This window comes from Colobus angolensis, unplaced genomic scaffold (assembly GCF_000951035.1).
Source record: "Colobus angolensis palliatus isolate OR3802 unplaced genomic scaffold, Cang.pa_1.0 Scaffold162, whole genome shotgun sequence".
NCBI classification, from domain to species: Eukaryota; Metazoa; Chordata; class Mammalia; order Primates; family Cercopithecidae; genus Colobus; species Colobus angolensis.
Window position 1 is genome coordinate 3,411,980 of NW_012114733.1, and position 18,622 is coordinate 3,430,601.

Consider the following 18,622-nt stretch of genomic DNA (forward strand, 5'->3'; position numbering starts at 1 on the left):
CCACTTTATTTATCATTTTCTGCTAAATCTATGTCAACTTTACATCCTCTGTAAAACACACAGTTTCATTTAGAAGCTGCCCTCTGCCAGCCTGCACCTTTCCCTTAAAAGCCACAGGAAAGGAATCAAACCTAATAGAAACCACCATCACTTTGAAGATGTCTTCTATTTAACACCACAGGGAGAAAGTAATTAAATTTAATGGAAGTTATTGCCTGTGAATGAAAATACACAGTATGTGAGCTAAATTAAATACACTGGGCAGGAGATGCAAAATTTTATAACAAATTTAACATGAACATGTATTTCCTGTTAAAATGTGTTCTACATTATTACTTTCAAGAATTTCATTTCTGCACTAAGGGCAGTTTTAATCATTTCTTCCTACCAACCTCTTTCCATCTCTTGCTACAATTTTATCAGACACTCCCTTCTGTAAAGTGTTGTTTTCTAAGCCACGAACTGATCGCGAACAGGGAGAGATCTGAGTCTACCTAACATGGAGCCACATGATGCCACTGGAAAATCTTGCAAAACACCAACTGGAGGCCTCAAGATAAAAAGCAAATACACATCACATCAAATTACCTATCAGGGTAAATTGCTCCACATTAATCTCAAAACAGACAAATTCAGCTAAAATTGGTAATACTGGTTACGTAAAATAAATGTGTCTAGCCTGAAGTGAATTGCTGTGGTGAGAGGCACACAGCGCCAGTAAGGAAAAATAAATAAATGCTGCACAGGATCTTAGGGTTCCTACTAAAACAACCAGAATACACACTTAATTTATGCTTTCTTTCTGAGGCATAGCTTACCAATTTGGCAACTTTTCCATAGTCAATCCATCTGACAGTAGCAAAATTTGTAGATTCTGCACAGTTGAAACCATGATTAAAACCAGCATGGTAGCCATATGGGAAAGTGATCATGAATTCTCCAGCCTCCTGGGTTATCTGCAAGGTAGGAAACATATAATATTTTGTAAAAATAAGACTTCCCAAATTATGAATACAATTAAAATATATTTGCCATTAAAAAAACAAAGAAAAAAAGTCATGGTATCAGGAAATGTTTAAAAGACTTTACTACATAGGATGTGGCTTGCTGGCACTTGAATTCAATCAAACAATCCATAATCAAAAATATTACATTTTAATTGAAGGTATCTTCAAGTTATTCAAGTAAATTTGTTCATATTTGTTTTGGATTATCTGATCTTAAAATGTTTCTAACCCAGCACCCAATAGGATGGACTCCTTATATCTTTACATTCTTTAAGTTGCTGCAAAGTACTATAAAAATACTCATAGGATTTGGCCACTGAAGCAATGTTTCTCCTTGACACATACTGTCAAAGTATTTAGCAAATGTTGTGTGTTCACATTCAGAGCCTGTATTCTCTGCTAGCTCTGATGATAAAAGTTGTAAAACCACACTTTTAATTATCCTACTGACTCTAATACAATTTATATTTTGAGATACAATGTACATATAATAAAATGCTCAGATAATAAATGTACAGTTTGATCAGTTTTGACAAATGCATATAACCATATATTCCATACCCCTATTATTTTATTTTTTTATGATAAAAATCCAAGGAAGAAATATATTTATTAAATATATCAACCTCAGAAAATTACTTATCTCTGGGAGGGAGAAGACACTGAAATAGTAATAGCTACATTTGTAGTATTTTGTTTCTTTGGACAAATATCTGTATCTACATATAGCGTTTTTTAAAGTATTTTATTTTCAGTAACAACTTTATTGAAATGTAATTCACATACCATATAATTCACTCATTTCGAGTGTATAATTGGTTGGTTCTTAGTATATCACAAAGTTATGCAACTATCACCACAATTAATTTTAGAACATTTTATCACCTCAAAAAGAAACCCCCTCATCCTTTAGCTGTCATCCCCAAGCCCCTCATTCATCCCAGCCCTAAAAAAAACCCTGATTTATTTTCTGTTTCTACAGATCTGTTATTTTGGACATTTAATATTAATAGAATCATACAATTTGTGATCTTTTGTTACCGAATTCTTCCACTTAGCATAAACTTTTCAAAGTTCACCTAGGTTGCAGCACGTATCTGTACTTCACTCCCTTTTATGGCTGAATAATCTTCCATTATATAAAATATATCACATTTGTTTATTCATTCATTAGCCAATAGACATTTGGTCATTTCCACTCTGGGCACTAGGAATAATAGTGCTATGGATAATTGTCCATGCCCCTATTATTTTCATCGCCCAAGAATGCTCCCTCATCCCTATCGTAAACCACCCCCAGCCCATCCCCTACTCCCACCTCAGGAATAATCACTCTTCTGATACCTTTCACCACTGATTAGCTTTGCCATGTTATGGATGCTAAAATGGTATTGGAGACAGGGGAGAGTATTCTTTTTCCCAACAATTCTGAAATGTAACTCATAACACCATTGTCCCCTGCCAAAGAAACCCCAGATGATGTTCTGCTACAATGAGCTGAGTTGTCACCTGGCAGCAGAGACAGGATTACCAGTGCCCAGCATGGTTCTAGCTCCATTATCTGAGCCATGTGAGAACATAACCCAGCTCTCTCCTGTCCTGGTCTCACTGAATCCAATTAATTATCTAGGTGCTTGTTTCTTATAATACGTAATGAAACAAAACTCAACCTGCTCCCACATAAAGGTTGAGAGGAGGGGGAGGACTGCTGCCACTGGAATAAGAAAACTACTTTTCCTGCTCCATGGAATCCTACCTACAAACCTTCTCTACCCTACCTAAAAAATCCTGCTCATGCCATAACTTAAAAAGAAAAAAAAAAGGAGCACCTGTTCCACAGAATGCAACTCTAAATTTGAGAGACCCCTGTCATTTCCAAAAACAGGTCAGTCCCAATCTCACACCATAAAAGAAGCTGGAGAGTGGATATAATCTAAATGCAGACATCAGCTGTTTATTACACTTGTGTTTTTCATACATATGTATGAATATGGCAAATGCAATGAAAGAAGGAAAAAATGTAATCCAACTGAGACATTACTGCCTACAGGAAGAGGGCTGAGTTGAAGAGGAAGAGTATATTACTATGTAACATATACTATGCAAAGCTCTGTCTACAGATTATCTTTCTCATCACAATAACCCTATTAAGTAGTCACTATTTTTATCCCCATTTTACAGTTGAAGAAACTGAAGCTCAGAAAAATTACGAGATTGAATCAGGGATGAACTCAGGAGGTTTAATGCTGTAGCCTGTGCTACCATTTTGCTGCCCTATCACATGTTACGTTATCATCAGCAGGGAAATGTGCTCCTTGAGGAATACAGTGTCATGGCAGGCCCTGTGTTGAGGTAGAAACGGGAAGTGACAGAATTTCATATGAGGAAGTGCCACTGCCAATCAACCCTCAAAGCCACTAGTGTTTCACCATTTCAGGACTTAAATTCATCTTGCCACTTTCCACAGAAGCCATCCACAAAACACCAGATGAGAGCCCGATGCCTCCAGTGATCTATCACGTAGTACTGGTAGAGAGCTGCAGCCTAGAAAGAGGGTGCCGGCCACCTCTAGAAAAGAGCTCCAAGCGCCAGAGGCCTCCATCCTGGGGAAAAGGAGTCAACCCCACAGCCCTGCTGCTTGACATAACTTCTCTTCACATATCAGCCCTAAGCTACCATCAACACCTAACACTAGCCCCAAAGGAAGAGAGAAGGGTTTTGTGTCTCTGGGAATACTGTTGCACTCCTTCACGTCTACCTTGTAATATTCCAACTTAAGTAAAGGTACCTAATGAAGCCGACGACAACTACTTAAAAGAAGCACTGGATGATGATGTGTCTGAGACTCACAAAAGCCTGATGCCCAGGTGTCTGCAGACAGGACAAAGCCCCGCGGCCACAGCGGCCCCTCTGAGTGGCACAGCCTGTGCCCTCTGTCCCCAACAGTTCTGCAGCCCATCCCCAGTGCCTCCCTACACCCGCAGGCAGCCCCCAAGGGTGCACATCTCGGAGGCACGATTTTTTCATGGTAAAAATGTGTGAGTAAACCAGTGATGAGGGCACGTTCACAAAAGCAAGCATATCTTGTGCATGACTGCTGCACAGACAGTTTAGGAGGGCGCAGGGAATCACCTCAAGCTGAAGAAAGAATTCCGGCAGTTGGAAAAGTTCTACTTTGAACAAATCCCCCCTCACACACACACACACACACACACACACACACACAAAGAAGGCCACAGTAAGAACCCAAAATGAAGAAAATGTAAAGATTTAGTCGCAAGCGAAAAGCTTCCAAGACGGAAAACAGCAAGGATTATGGGAAGAAAAGTCAAATAAAAAACACAGAAGAGCTATTTTTTAACGTTTCTGCAAGTAGCTAAGTACTTAATCCTCCCGAGACTCAGAGGGAGCTTTTATTTATCTGGTCAAAACCTTTTTTCATTTCAGCTGCTTCACATAAAAATGTTCAGGCTCTGCAATAATTCTGACCCAGTAACCACCCATAGACAAAAAGAATGCAAGATCCAGCATCTACTGAGTTTTATAGAACCTAATCTTCAGAAAGCTCGCAGAAGCAATATCAGATTATTAAATCATCAGGCAATTTTATCCATAATGAAATCTCAATTGTATTATGTCTAAATGTGTTTAGAAGCAACATAGTGCTACCATAGTCATTGATTCTAACCAACCCATTGCTAATAATTGCTTTGAATTTTTTAGAAAATAGATCACATATACATAAATTATGTTGCTCATTAAAAAGATTTTAACATAAAAGTGCTTCCTCTTATTTTATAGAATGTGCTACATTTTATTTTCAGTATAATTATAAGTGAACTATAGCAACATGACATCTCTAGTAAATATATCTGAAATAAAATTAATTTCTAATTAGGATTTAGATAAATAATTGATATGCTATAAAACATAAATTTGAATTTCTCTACCCACATCCTAAGAATTCTACTTGAAGTTAAAGATACATTATCTCTTAAATACAAATCCTAAACAAACAAAATTAATTTGTGTAAGATGAATACTAATATACCTTGTCAAAGGGAATACCATATTTCTTCAATACTGATGGAGAAATCAAAGTCATCTTGTGGCGAAGAAATGCATCACACCCTTGGGAGCTGCTTGGGAAAAAACCTAAAAAGAAACAATAAATGTAAGTGGCATTGTGTCAATTAAGAGAAAATATCAGATAGGTTTTTTAATGTGTAAGTTCTAGTGTTCTTACTGTTTGACGTATGCAAGCACAGACCTCTTCCACCAAAAGGCCTTGTACTAAAAATCAGAGTTAGAATTCTTAAAAATTAGAGGATACATCACCAAAGGTTGATCTTCTTTACAAACAGATTTACCATAAGTTGTTTTTGTAACCTGTAAAATTACTAAACTTTAGGAATAAATTTCAAATTGAAACAAATGTGGATGCAACCTATTGTCTGATAAATGGAAAAAATCTTTAGGGAAGTTAGGAAAGATAAATACGTGGGATGCTGGATCTGTAGCTAAACATACAGGAAAAAAAACAAAAAAGGAAAGATAAGTATGCATTTTAACAGAAGAGTATTTTAGACTCCTAGAGTTCATCATTCCTGAAGCACTCATCCCAATCCTCGGCACACAGCAGAGTAGTTCCCCACCTTTCTTTGTTTCTTTTCTGATCAATCTGAAACTAATTGCTACTAATCTCCTGAATGAACTTCCCAGCCATCACCCATCAAATGTCTGAGAACCTGCCCGAACAGCCTGAATGGGAGAAGTCTTTTGAGGAGGCTTTTAAATGAGGAAGTTAAACATACAACAACCCTTTCATTCAACAGTATATTATACGCCAAGACAGAGTCAGTTTTCTCCATCACTGACTTCAAACCTGCAGTTGTCTGAGGCAGACTCTCATTAACTCAGTGATGCAAGCTGGAGGAAAATGAACATGCCTGATGTACTGCTCACACCTTCCTCACTCAGAGGGAAGGCAGCCGTGCTGAAGGAATTGGAAAAACAAGAAGACAACAAGAAACAAGGAAAAGACAGAGAATCATGGAGGTAGAACACAGCAGGAAGACAGAAGGCACCAGGAAGGCACATGCAATGCGTATGAGCGACAGGAAGAGGAGCAGATGCTGTCTGACTCCTCCACCACCAAAATGAAGCGGGAAACTGCTAGAAATGTGACATTTAATTCTGTGGATCTCTCTATGCAAACAACTCAAGAACATGACCAATTTGGCCAGGTACGGTGACTCACACCTATAATCCCACCACTTTGGGAAGCCAAGGCGGGCGGATCACTTGAGACCAGGAGTTTGGGACGAGTCTAACATAGCAAAACTCTGTTTCTACTAAAAAATACAGGCCAAGTGCGGTGGCTCATGCCTGTAATCCCAACACTTTGGGAGGCTGAGACAGGCAGATCACAAGGTCAGGAGTCCGAGACTAGCCTGACCACCATGGTAAAACCCCGTCTCTACTACAAATACAAAAAAATTAGCCAGGCATGGTGACACACACCTATGGTTCCAGCTACTCGGGAGGCTGAGGCAGGATAATCGCTTGAATTCCAGAGGCAGAAGTTGCAGTGAGCCGAGATCGTGCCACTGCACTCCAGCCTGGATGACAGAGTAAGACTCCTTCTCAAAAAAAAAAAATTAGGCAGGCATGGTGGTGCATGGCTACAGCTAGCTGCTCGGGAGGCTAAGATATGAGATTTGCTTGAACCCAGGAGGCAAGGGTTGCAGTGAACTGAGACTGCATCACTGCACTCTATCCTGGGCAACAGAGAGGGAGGGAGGGAGGGAAGGAGGGAGGGATATGCTCAATAAAACATGAGAAATGTTAATTCTTTATAGTATTAATAGCAATAAGAAGCATAGTTTTGCCATATATGTCTCTTAATAATGCAGCCCTCTGCTTATGGTCAATATTCATAATACATAAACACAAAATAAAACACTGGTGAGTAGAGGGAAAGTAACACACTAATATAATGGCCATGTCCATACAACAAGATGTCCGAAGTCCTACACACAGAGAAGGGCATCAATGGGCAGTCCCCAAATGCACAATCCATGGGAATGTTTTTATAAACAATTCAAATGGATCTATCAAACTTCTCAAATCTGTAACTTTCTGCAACACTAGATGAAGTAAGTTTTAAATTAAAATCAGTGAAGAAAGAAGAATCTATTCCATTTTCTTTTGATAAGGATTTGTAATCAGGTCCTGAACCATGTGATGACTGGTCATAAGCTAATTTAAATTGGAAAACCACTGAAGGAACATAATTTGCAGTGTATTAAGAACTTCATATTGGTTCAGAGTTTATATTTACAATATGCTATCAGAATTATATTTTACATAGTCCTGAAAAACACTTCATAAACACCACATCTTATGTACAAAGTATGTGCCTTAAAATGAATTTTATCTCAAAGTACCTGCAGGGCTACACGGTTCATACTCACTCTCACTCCATAGCCTATAAAACATGGTCAATTCTTTGCCATACTAAAGTCAACTGCCTTTTTTTTTTGGTCTTTTTTAAGATATTATACAGGATCAAGCAAGCAAAGATGGTCTTTGGAATCATTCTTCCAAACCAAATAATAAGTTAGAGGGATAGAAGGCTAGGATAACAAAGAGCTTGTATTCCAGAGACCCCAACAGAGCCCTAAAAGCAATCCACAATAACCTTTCCTAAGAACACCAAAGTGCTGCTGAGAGTTTTGCAACACAGAGAAGTGTGTAGGATCCCATAAGATCTCTCAAAGATCACATGCTATACCCATCCAAAGGATGTTTCACATTCAATGTAAAAGTGAGCATATGTGAAAAGCATTATTCTAAGTGAAAAAAAGCAAAAAACAAGTCTACACATAGTATGGTTTCACTTACATGACACTCTAGAAAAGGTAAAATGATAGGGACAGAAACTAGGGAAACCAGTGGGTGCCAGCAAAGGGAAGAGCAGTTAAGTGCAAAGAGGTGTGATGGAACTTTTTTGGGGTACTGGAAATGTGTTACATGTTGATAACAGTGGCTTATCATGTGGTTTACTAGTTACACCACTGTAGACCTTTGTCAAAACTCAATGAGCTTTATTCTTAAAATAAGTGAATTTTACTGCAGATTTTACCTGAATAAAACTGACTCAAAAAAATCATTAAATATTTTGAAATTATTTTTGAAATAGAGTAGATGTGTTCTAAAAATATGAAACAGGTGTGTTCCTTCCTTCAAATGAAAAGTTCTCCATAGTGTCAACTGGTATATATTTTATAATGTATTTGCTACTGCTAACTAAGAAATTATTTTTAAATCCTAATCTTTTATGAGTCAAATACAAACACATGCTATAGTATTAAATCACCAAAAATTTCAGCCTTGAGAAAAGATTTTAAGATCAAAACTTAGTGACTTTTTTATGGGTATACAAACACTAATTTGGCAAAGATGAAGATAGCCGTTAACTTTTTAGGAAAGGGGAGAGAAAGACAGGGAACAAAGGAGGAAGGACGGGAAGAGAAATCAAATATGTAGATCTATTTCCAAACTAGTAAAAAATTTTTATTCACGATTTTATTTGATAATTGAAAATTGCCCCAAGTATGCACTGATGAAGTTTTATCACGGTTATATACGACCGGGATGAGACTTGAAAAATATATTAACCATATAAACAAATGCTAAGGAAAAGAATACAACAAATGGATATAGAAAATTGGTTCAGTGGAAAACGCTTTCAGAAACAGACGTACAGTATTTGATTTATACATGAAATTTCTTGGCAAGCTTATTTATGAAAAGAACCAATGACCTACATTATATGGGGAGAAACCTAGTAACATTTACCCACATCTCTACTTGAGAGGTTGACACGAGAGGCACATACTACATTTGGCCTCTTGGTACTTCCTATCATTCATGGAGTGGTTACTCAGGACTGGATAGAAAATTATCACTTCCCAGGCCTCACTCAACCCTAATGTCCCATAATCCATCAACATCCCTACTGCAGGGCACTCCAGGAGGAGTGCCAGGAGAACTTCATACTGATCTTGGGATAGAGAAGAATGGCGCTTTTCCTAAGCAAGTGGCTTGTTTTAATCTCCTAGACATGGTGTGCATTGTGTAATGGGCAAGTTTTTTCCATTTCAAGATAATCAGCAGAAAACCTAGAGTTAAAATTTCCACCTGGTATGTGTATCATTTAACTGGTACGTGTATCATTAAATGCATGGTTTTTTTCCTGCATTCCTGAGACCACTTTATTTCCACTTTATTTCAGCTCTCACTTCCCACCCCCTTGAAATGTCACATAGATAACCTACACACAAGTCACCAAGGACTCCCCAAGCCAAGAACATTGGGATCAAACAGGTCAGAGTTATACTAACCAGCCCCTGCCTCTGCCCAGCCCCATCCGTACCCTCAAATCATAGGAATCTTCATTTCCACAAAATTGCTCCCTACTAGTTGGCATTCATTTCCTGAATTCTTCCTCTCCATTCTCAGTTAAGAGAAGGAAACTAAAAGTCTTCCACTCACATATGAATTATGCTATCTGGGTGTATTTCGTGTATTATTGTCCAATGTCTAAAATTCTACTAGGAACATGGCTGGATATAAATTATCTAATTACATTTAAATACAGACAGTGATATCACTGACATTAAATTATTAAGAAATTAAGTTCACCAACTATTTCTCTACTCATAGTGAAACCCAGCTGATAGACAAAAATAAACACACCCTGACCTGCCACACATTGATCTCCATGCCTAACGCATGAGTGAGGCACGAAGGCAGAGGATATATCACTGGTCTTTTGCATTTTTTATGGCTTACAGGGCACTTTAAAATGGATTATTTGTAATCAGAGGTATTTTATTTATAAGCCTTTCAAAACTAGACATTTTAATATAATGTTTCAGACTATCAGCTAAGTGAATGCTTAAGGGAACAATATTTACCATTTTGAGAGCTAATAAAAGTACATTTCCCTAATTCCAAGAGAAACGTATGAGAGCAGGTTAATTTAGAATCTGTTCATAAAATTAAAATGATTTATTTATTGCTGCTCTTCTATTCTCTTGACAGCAGACGCTCATAATCTTTTTTGGGCCAAACCATCTCAGGGGATTTGATGATGGCATTCCCAGAAATCTACATATATGTCCAATTTTGAATACAATTTCAAAGAGTTCATAGAATGCCTATTTGCATCCCACCCATAGACCTTTATCTACCCCTTCGCACAGGGATCCCTGCAAATCAGGCTATGATCTTCTACTCCACAGGATTAAAGTCAAGATTACCAGTCATTAAAAATATTCTACAACATGTGTGCACGTGCACACACACACACACACACACACAAATGCTTAAAAGCATGAACTAAACTAACCCTTGGTAGCAATGTTTCTTCTATTCCCTTTTGCTGAATACTGCTTTTTTAATAAGGCAACAAAATCAAAACATTTGTTTCAAGTAAATATAAGGATCTAAAAGAACTGACGCACTTCCACTATACTATTCTTTGAAATAAGTTTCCTCCTAATCATTCACACTTTCAAAACTGGCTGCACAAAGTCCTAAATCACATATTTTGGCCAAGCAACCAAAATTTTCAAAGTAAATCGTTTTCAGTTTTTTTAAAATAATAGCATTTTATTCCCAATAAAGGACAAACGAAATACTACTTTCCACAAAAATCTGCAGACTTTCTCAATTTACCTTAATCTATATTTTGCTTAATGTAATATAACAGCAATATTACCTTTTTTCTAAAACAGGTGAGATTTAGACATTTTAAAAACTGAAAATCTTCCAAACTGTCATTCATGATTTAACATTATACCTCTCTTCTCCTCCATATTTGCAATCCAATTGTATCAAACCAAAAATTAGAAAGAATGCAATGGCATTACAGATGAATATAACAAGTATAAAAATTGTAACAATTCACTTGAAATTTTTTATTACATTTCTGTCTACATAATATTGGGGAAAACCTGTATAAATGAGAAAGCAGTTGAAGGGCAAAATCAAACTCCTGGCTTTATTAGATGCAGGCCTAATGTCTTTCAGATAAAATATTTGTAGGTGCCACAGTCAATCAAGATTTCAATAGAAACCAAAGATGAAAGCATTCACGCATAAAAGGCAAGTGTGATAATTATGATGCACAGATAAAATAATGGAAAATATCTGAGCCTACTTTTCATTTTATGTATCAAGTGTTGCTACGAGCTAGACATTCTATAATACTCCATCATTCACACTGCATTATTTTATCATTTTAATTATTTAGCAGAATTCAATTAATTTGGCTGGCATCTGGTCAGCAGATACAAATCCTTCACTATCTTGTAGGGTCTTTTCCCTGCTTTATTTCCCAAAATATTGCTGCAAAATAGTTTTGAATAAACAGCCAATTGATTTCAAGTTCTTGTTCATCCTTCAAGTTCATTAACATCTTACTGATTAAACAAACGGTAACCATTTTCTGGAATGTCATTTTCAGACAGTTTACTTCAAAGCGTTAGAAGTTTGTATCAGAAATTTTAGTCTGTGACTCAATATTGTAAGGTTTACATCAGCTTCATTTTAGAAGTGCTCTGGTAGGAAGATTAATAGAAAATGGTGGAATAATTTTACTACAGAAGAAGATACTTGAGTATATAGTGTTAACACATAGTTCACTGCCTACGTAGTTAAGGGTTATGGTAATCATCTTATAATCTATTATCCAAAATCTATTCATGAAAACAGTCCCTAACAAAGTTCAAGATTACATCAATCTTTATTATTACTATAATGTATTACATTTTTAAAAAGACGCTTTATAGTTATTAGCCTGACAAAATTATAATAATGCTTCTTAAAATGCAATACTATAATTGTTCCTTCTAATACTCTTCTGTAATTTAGGGGAAAGTAACCTTTAGGTGCCATTAACAGTTTCTGTTAAAAACTGTCAAGTCAAGGAATGAGGTTTCTTCAGTGTCTCCATTTCATTATTAATTGAAAGCACATTTAAGGCAGGAACAAAATTATTTTCCTAATAGAAGGCAAATCTAACACACCAATGAAACTTAGACCTGCACTGGACTAAAAGAACACTGTCGCTGAGGACTCAATCCTGGATAAAGGCAGAAGGCCTTGCTCCTCAGATGTCATTCAAATGGAACTCCACTTTTCCCTGGAAATAATTCACTACCAGCCTACGTCTTCTTTCGGGAAGGGTGGCTAGCAAAACGGAAGATAAGGATGGCAGGGGGTGAATGTGACTCTGCTTCCCATACATAAGCAGATGAGGGAAAGGCTGCCTGGCATATCTTTGAAAACAAGGAGGAAGGAGGAAGGTGGCTGCTTGCACTGGCATTGTCTGCACACACAAAAGCAGGCACAGGACCATCAACAGAGGTCCAGAAAAGTTCTTTAGTCTGGCCCTTATAAAGAAGCAGCAGGCCATGAAAAATAAAAATGCAACCTGCAGTAAAGTAAGTTTAATTTGGCCAGTCCAAGAAGGCCCAAAATCTCATGTGTATTGCTACTCGGAGCCATTCACCTTCATACTTCCATAAGGGCACACTCCCAGTCCCAGTGGGCCACGGAAAAATTGGGTGTCGGCAGTGACATAACCCTTGGGGGAAACAGTAGATCAAAAGAAAAAGTAGTCATGGCAGGGCGCGGTGGCTCAAGCCTGTAATCCCAGCACTTTGGGAGGCTGAGACGGGCGGATCACGAGGTCAGGAGATCGAGACCATCCTGGCTAACACGGTGAAACCCCACCTCTACTAAAAAAATACAAAAAACTAGCCGGGCGGGGTGGCGGGTGCCTGTAGTCCCAGCTACTCAGGAGGCTGAGGCAGGAGAATGGCGTAAACCCGGGAGGCGGAGCTTGCAGTGAGCTGAGATCTGGCCACTGCACTCCAGCCTGGGCGACAGAGGGAGACTCCGTCTCAAAAAAAAAAAAAAAGGTAGTCATGAAACAACCGTACCCCAAGATGCAGCAACAATACTGTCTGGAAGAATGTAACTTAATTTTTAAAAAAATTACTGGCACAATGATATCGAATACATTACATTAAAAATCATTTTTTTAGAAACAACCAAAACAGATTAAGGGCAATCACTTGATGAAATACTAAACAGTCAACCAAAATAACCATGATGATTATGCAATAGGGAAAAAATAATATTCACAAACTAACGTGAAAAAATTTAAAATTATTCAATTAAAAGAAACATGTGGAAGTCAATAACTTGAATAGAATAAAACCAACAGAGTAGCGGTCTATATTGTAAAAAGTACCTCAAAAACAAAGAACCTACAAAACACAGAAACATATAAAACACAGAAAACAAATAAAGAAAGCAAGTTTTACCTTGAGCTAGTCTTTCAAGTCGTTTTCCATGCTCTGGAGGTATAGCATACCTGAAATTTTAAACACAAATAAAAATTTTAGGTTTATAATTTTTCAGCTAGTAGCCTAAGGCTATCTATTCCTAAATAATGTCACATAAAAGAAATTCAACAGCAAACTCCACTTAGATGAACTGAGTAGAGATCAGAAAGCCAATCACAGAGTCATATCCCTTAGACAATAAACAGAAGAAAAATATGCTTACAGATTACCAATTTCAATGTCACAACTCATCGTGCCAACCACATTTTACAAATTAGGGAACAAAGGCCCAAGGTAGGTAAACCGCTCAGCAACAAGATAGCTAGTCACAACCTAGAGACCCTCTGCCAGCTCTCACAGCACTCCAGCACTCTAGGGTTGCTCTTGGTTGTATGTTTTTTGCTTTGTGGTTGGTTGATTTTGGCTTCTGTTTTTAAGAAAATCTGGGTTGCTCTCTCTTTAAATTTTAAAATATTTTTATTGACAAGCAGAACAGAACACAAAATTATTACACCAACACTTATATTTCCACCAAATCTTACTAAGAACCCTGTAATTTTCAAACAGACTTTAAAGATTATCAGCCTTAAAAAAAACTTTTTATTCATTTCATAATTACGTGACTTTAAAAATCTTGATTATAATAAAAAGTTTTCACCCTTAAAGAACAGAAATACTCATTTCTAGTTCCGTAGTAATTTTTACTATGGACTTGCTAAGAAATTTTAAAACAACAATCCCATAATATCCTATATAAATACTAAATTGTATAGGCATTTTAATGAGAAAATTTATGGATATTAACAATAAATCTGAATAATCATTCCATGTTTTACATATAAACTATACTTTGGAAGACCTCTATTTGCTGTAGTTACTAGCTCAATATATATTTAGTACAAGTTATTTCTTACTAAAGTAACTTAACTAATTGTACTTAACACCACACTTGGTTTCATTTAATGCTACTGATAACATATGCAAAACTTAATTGGATCCGATGTAACTAGGCAATTCACTAAAAGAAAATTCAATCATATACCCTGTTGCTTAAGGCACTGCTAATGAAATTATTCCAACTGAAATGGGAAGATAAAATTTTAGCATAACTAAATGACTATCATCCAATGTATATTTTCGCCACTTCTTACCAGTTCTTAATTCCTTACTTACATCACAAATATACCCAGAAAAGGGGTGTGGGTGTAGGTGTGGGGGTGGGGGTGTATCCATTCCAAACAAGAGAATCAACCTTCCTCAACTCATCACACACATACACACACACACACATACACACACACACATACATGTAATATGAATATGCCTGCCAACAAAAGGTAGGATATGGAGGTATTCATATATGCAGATTCATTTTTCTGAAAAATTGGTAAGGTTAAAGCTCCTCAATCTAAAGTTCAACCATCTGCTCACAGAAAATGTAGCTACCCTCATCTGCAGAAAGGAGGAAAAAGTAAGGCAAGATAGCTCTACCCCTACTCTGATGCTCAGTTTACTCCTAGGATCCGAATCATACCAATTCAATCTCCTCATTCCTCTCCTCCTAGCTGGGCTTACTGGCCTATTATTTTCTACAAGTATTTCTCAGGTGCAGTTATTCCTACCTTAGCCAAATGATCTAATTAGTTCTACTTTTTTTCTTTTAGATGGAAGGCAGTGTCTCAATTTCTTTTCATAATCTATAAAGATCAAGTTCATTTTAAAATCATAACTATTAATAAAATTCTTACGGTTAACCAACTATTGCTATAGTTTAATAGCTTCAGAGATAATCGAAGGATGAAAACTTGCTTCCAATCACAGCCCCGTACACAGGAAGACATGTAGTATTTCCCAAGTAGAACTAAATCCTCACAATGAAAGCCAACTGTGGTAATATCCAGCGAAGCACAACTGGACAAAAATGCCTTCAAGGAGAGGTCACTCTCCTTCCCTGCCTTAGTCATTAACTTGCTCAAAGTGAACCTACTCATCTCCACGCTTATCCCTGTGAAATATTTTACATGCTTCTCTCTTCTGTTATCAATGCTATGCTTTGTTACACAGTATTTAAATAATAACATAGCTATGTAATGTTTCATATACAAACAACTTTAAAAGTTCCCTGAACGAGCCCAATACCCTGCCTGAGGGTCTGACAAAGGACAGTCTGAAGATAAGTAATAATGCTAATAAAACTGGAATGTAATCATCAGATTTTTCTGTTTTTAATGTTTCCACATAACAAAGGAACTAGGAAAGACTAATTTTAAATTTTTAGAAATTCAACCAAGAGCCAAATCATTGTTCTTGCCATGAACAATAAAATCAGAGCACTACCCTACTCAGCAGTCAAGAAGCAATATGCCTCCATGTACCAATCTTGACAACCCCAAAATCTTGCTCAAAAGATACTACTATTCTTTAATCAATTATCTCACTCTGTCAATAAAGCCCAAGGAGATCAAAGAACAACTCTATTCTCTACATACAAGTCACAGGGCTGGAAGGGCCCTTAAAAATAATCTTGTTCAGCACTTTCTAAGCCTTTTTTCTGTTTCCATACCATTACAGAGGCAGAATCATGAACACCTCTAATTACCAGCAATAACTGGCACCTGGGAGAATGAAGGCCCGCAGAAACACACATCCCTCAGGGATGCAGTACCCAGCGTACTCTGAAAAAAGCTCCCTAGGTGATTCTGACAGGGCAGTACATTATGATGAATGAACGACAGAATGGGGTGATTTCTAATTACCATATCTAAGAACCTTTGCTTGGTCCTGACTCCCCATAACCTTCCTGATGTCAGATGATGGATTTGTGTATGCCATGCTTTTTTATGTTTTTCCTTCAGGGTTTTTTCTTTCCAGTAATACCACAATGAATGGCCCAAGTCAGAATTCTAAACAAAAGCTTCACATAGCACTTTCAAACCTGCAGTCAATGTGTGTAGGCTGACAGACAGCCCTTGCCTGTAAGAAAGTGGGCACCTGGCTTCAGGGGCACTCAATCACATTGCATTTGAGCACCAAACTCACTGTCTTCTCTGCAACAGCACCCCTGCTAACCCTACACCCCGGCACTACCTTGATGGGCAACTGCAGCAATTTGAAGCCAAACACAACTCTAATCTGTTTCAAAGCATGCCATGAGAAGGGAGAGAAAGAAAGGAAAGACAACAAAACAGCAAAGTGCATATGTTTTCATGTGTTTTCCAGCAACCAGCTTCCTCTGGTAGAGGGGAACCCACATTCGACAAGAACTGGAAAGCAACATCTGAGAGACATTGCACAAGCCACACTTCACAACTGTCAGACCTCGTCTACCTCACAGAGCAAAGTGGAACAGATCGTCTGAGTCATATTTAGGAGCTCATTATTAAATGACGGCTAAATCACTTCTTGGCCTCTTGGCTAAGATCAAGTGTAAATGATGGCTACAAGGCAATGAGGTGAGCCTGACTTGCTGCCTCCCACATTCAATAAACTTGAGAAAATGTTCAAAAATATCAGTTCAAACAATCCTAACATCAAGGGTCAGACAGGCACATAAAAGGCTGATTACAATTTGAAATATCCCAGGAAAGCACAGTACCTTTTTGCAAACCATCGGAATTTCCAAAACAATCCTCCAGCAGCCTGACGATCAGGCCCTATATTCTCTTTCTCTACTGCACCATCACAGCCCTGAGCAAATGCAGGATACTCAAATCACTGGGTGGTTGAGTCATCGGGTTACTGTCCCAAAATTTTCCTTTATGATAGATGTGCTGCTAGTAAGAATCACTTTAAAACAAACTAATTCAATTCAGGAGATAGTTGCTAAGCACCTGTCACATCTAAAGCATTGTAGTTCAAAGAACTCAAGACATTTTCCACATAAGTAGCGGGGGTAGAGATATATACAGATATCGCTAACACCTATCAGAGTGAAACCTAGATTGTGGCACGTGGACCTCAGCAACATCAAGTGACCAGGCACACGTACTATCATGTGGCAGTTAGTGTGAATAAGAGGAGGGTAAAAGAGAAGGGAAGACCTCCGATTTCTCAAAACACCCAAAGTTATCGCCACTAGGGATGAACTCTAATGGCTCAACTCTGAGACACTTCTCTTACATCTGAAACAAGTGTCATTACCTATTTACATTTCTAAGATTCCTTCATAGTTCTATCCACCAGGCACCAGGACAAAATTAGTCTTCCTGTCCTAAACAGGAATAAGATACAGCAAAACACCCACTCCTCTTTCCAAGCTCAGCTCAAGACCCCCTCCAAGAGAACTCCCACTCCCTCTCTTGCTGTATCAACAATCCCACATGCAGGCGTCCACCTCGGCACTCAGAATACATGTGTATTTCTACCTTCCTGCCTCCTTGCTATCCTATCTCAGCTCCCTAAGAGGAAGAGTCTATGGCTTTCTCCCAGAATACAGCACCAGAAGAACAGATATTCTGTGTTTGCTGACTTGTACCACTCTCAAATGATAAACCATATTCCTGCTCCTCCAAGATGGAAGTCCTGGAGAAGAAGAAGGAAAGGGAAGATGAAAAAATCATGAAAGCAGAAAACGGGAAGGAAGACTATGTTAGCAAACCTCATTTCCTGACTGTAGGGTCAGCCTGGCCTGCTCAGGACCAACTGCTGCCATCCTCAACTTCCAGATCCAATCAAACGTCTACTTCAATCAAACTCCCAAGACTTAAGTGTCTCCCAGGACCGTCCCCCCGCCCCAGCTTTTTTTTTTTTTAATGTAGAGATGAGGGTTTCATTATGTTGCCCAAGCTAGTCTCACAAACACCTGGGGTCAAGTGATCCTCCCATCTCTGCCTCCCAAAGTGCTGGGATTACAGGCCACCATGAGCCATGAGCCACTGTGCCAGTCTACATTTTCATTATAGCATGGTCTCCCGATGCTTCATTCTTGCCTTCTCTTCATTCCTCCTGGGACTTACCCAGAGCTACGCTGCCTACAAAGTCCATAGGCTGTGATAGATAACATATGCTCAAGATAGACTGGGCAGGCTTGGGGCTCTGAAATTCCACATAAACCACTTTCCCAGAAAAATGTCATCTAATTCCCTTCTAAAATGAAAAATGAGGCCGGGCGCGGTGGCTCAAGCCTGTAATCCCAGCACTTTGGGAGGCCGAGACGGGTGGATCACGAGGTCAGGAGATCGAGACCATCCT

The 18,622-nt window shown here is 38.1% G+C and overlaps 1 protein-coding gene across 3 annotated transcripts in view; it reads right to left on the bottom strand.

The window, feature by feature from the left end:
- The window catches only part of KDM4C (lysine (K)-specific demethylase 4C), a 381,948-nt gene that overhangs the window by 277,455 nt on the left and 85,871 nt on the right, over positions 1–18,622 (bottom strand). For all 3 annotated transcript variants that reach the window (XM_011937297.1, XM_011937295.1, XM_011937294.1), the window contains exons 5-7: positions 13,412–13,461; positions 5,059–5,162; positions 819–956 (exon numbers count right to left, since the gene is read on the bottom strand). In XM_011937297.1, coding sequence (XP_011792687.1) covers positions 819–956; positions 5,059–5,162; positions 13,412–13,461 — 292 coding nt within the window. The remainder of the gene's footprint in view (positions 1–818; positions 957–5,058; positions 5,163–13,411; positions 13,462–18,622) is intronic.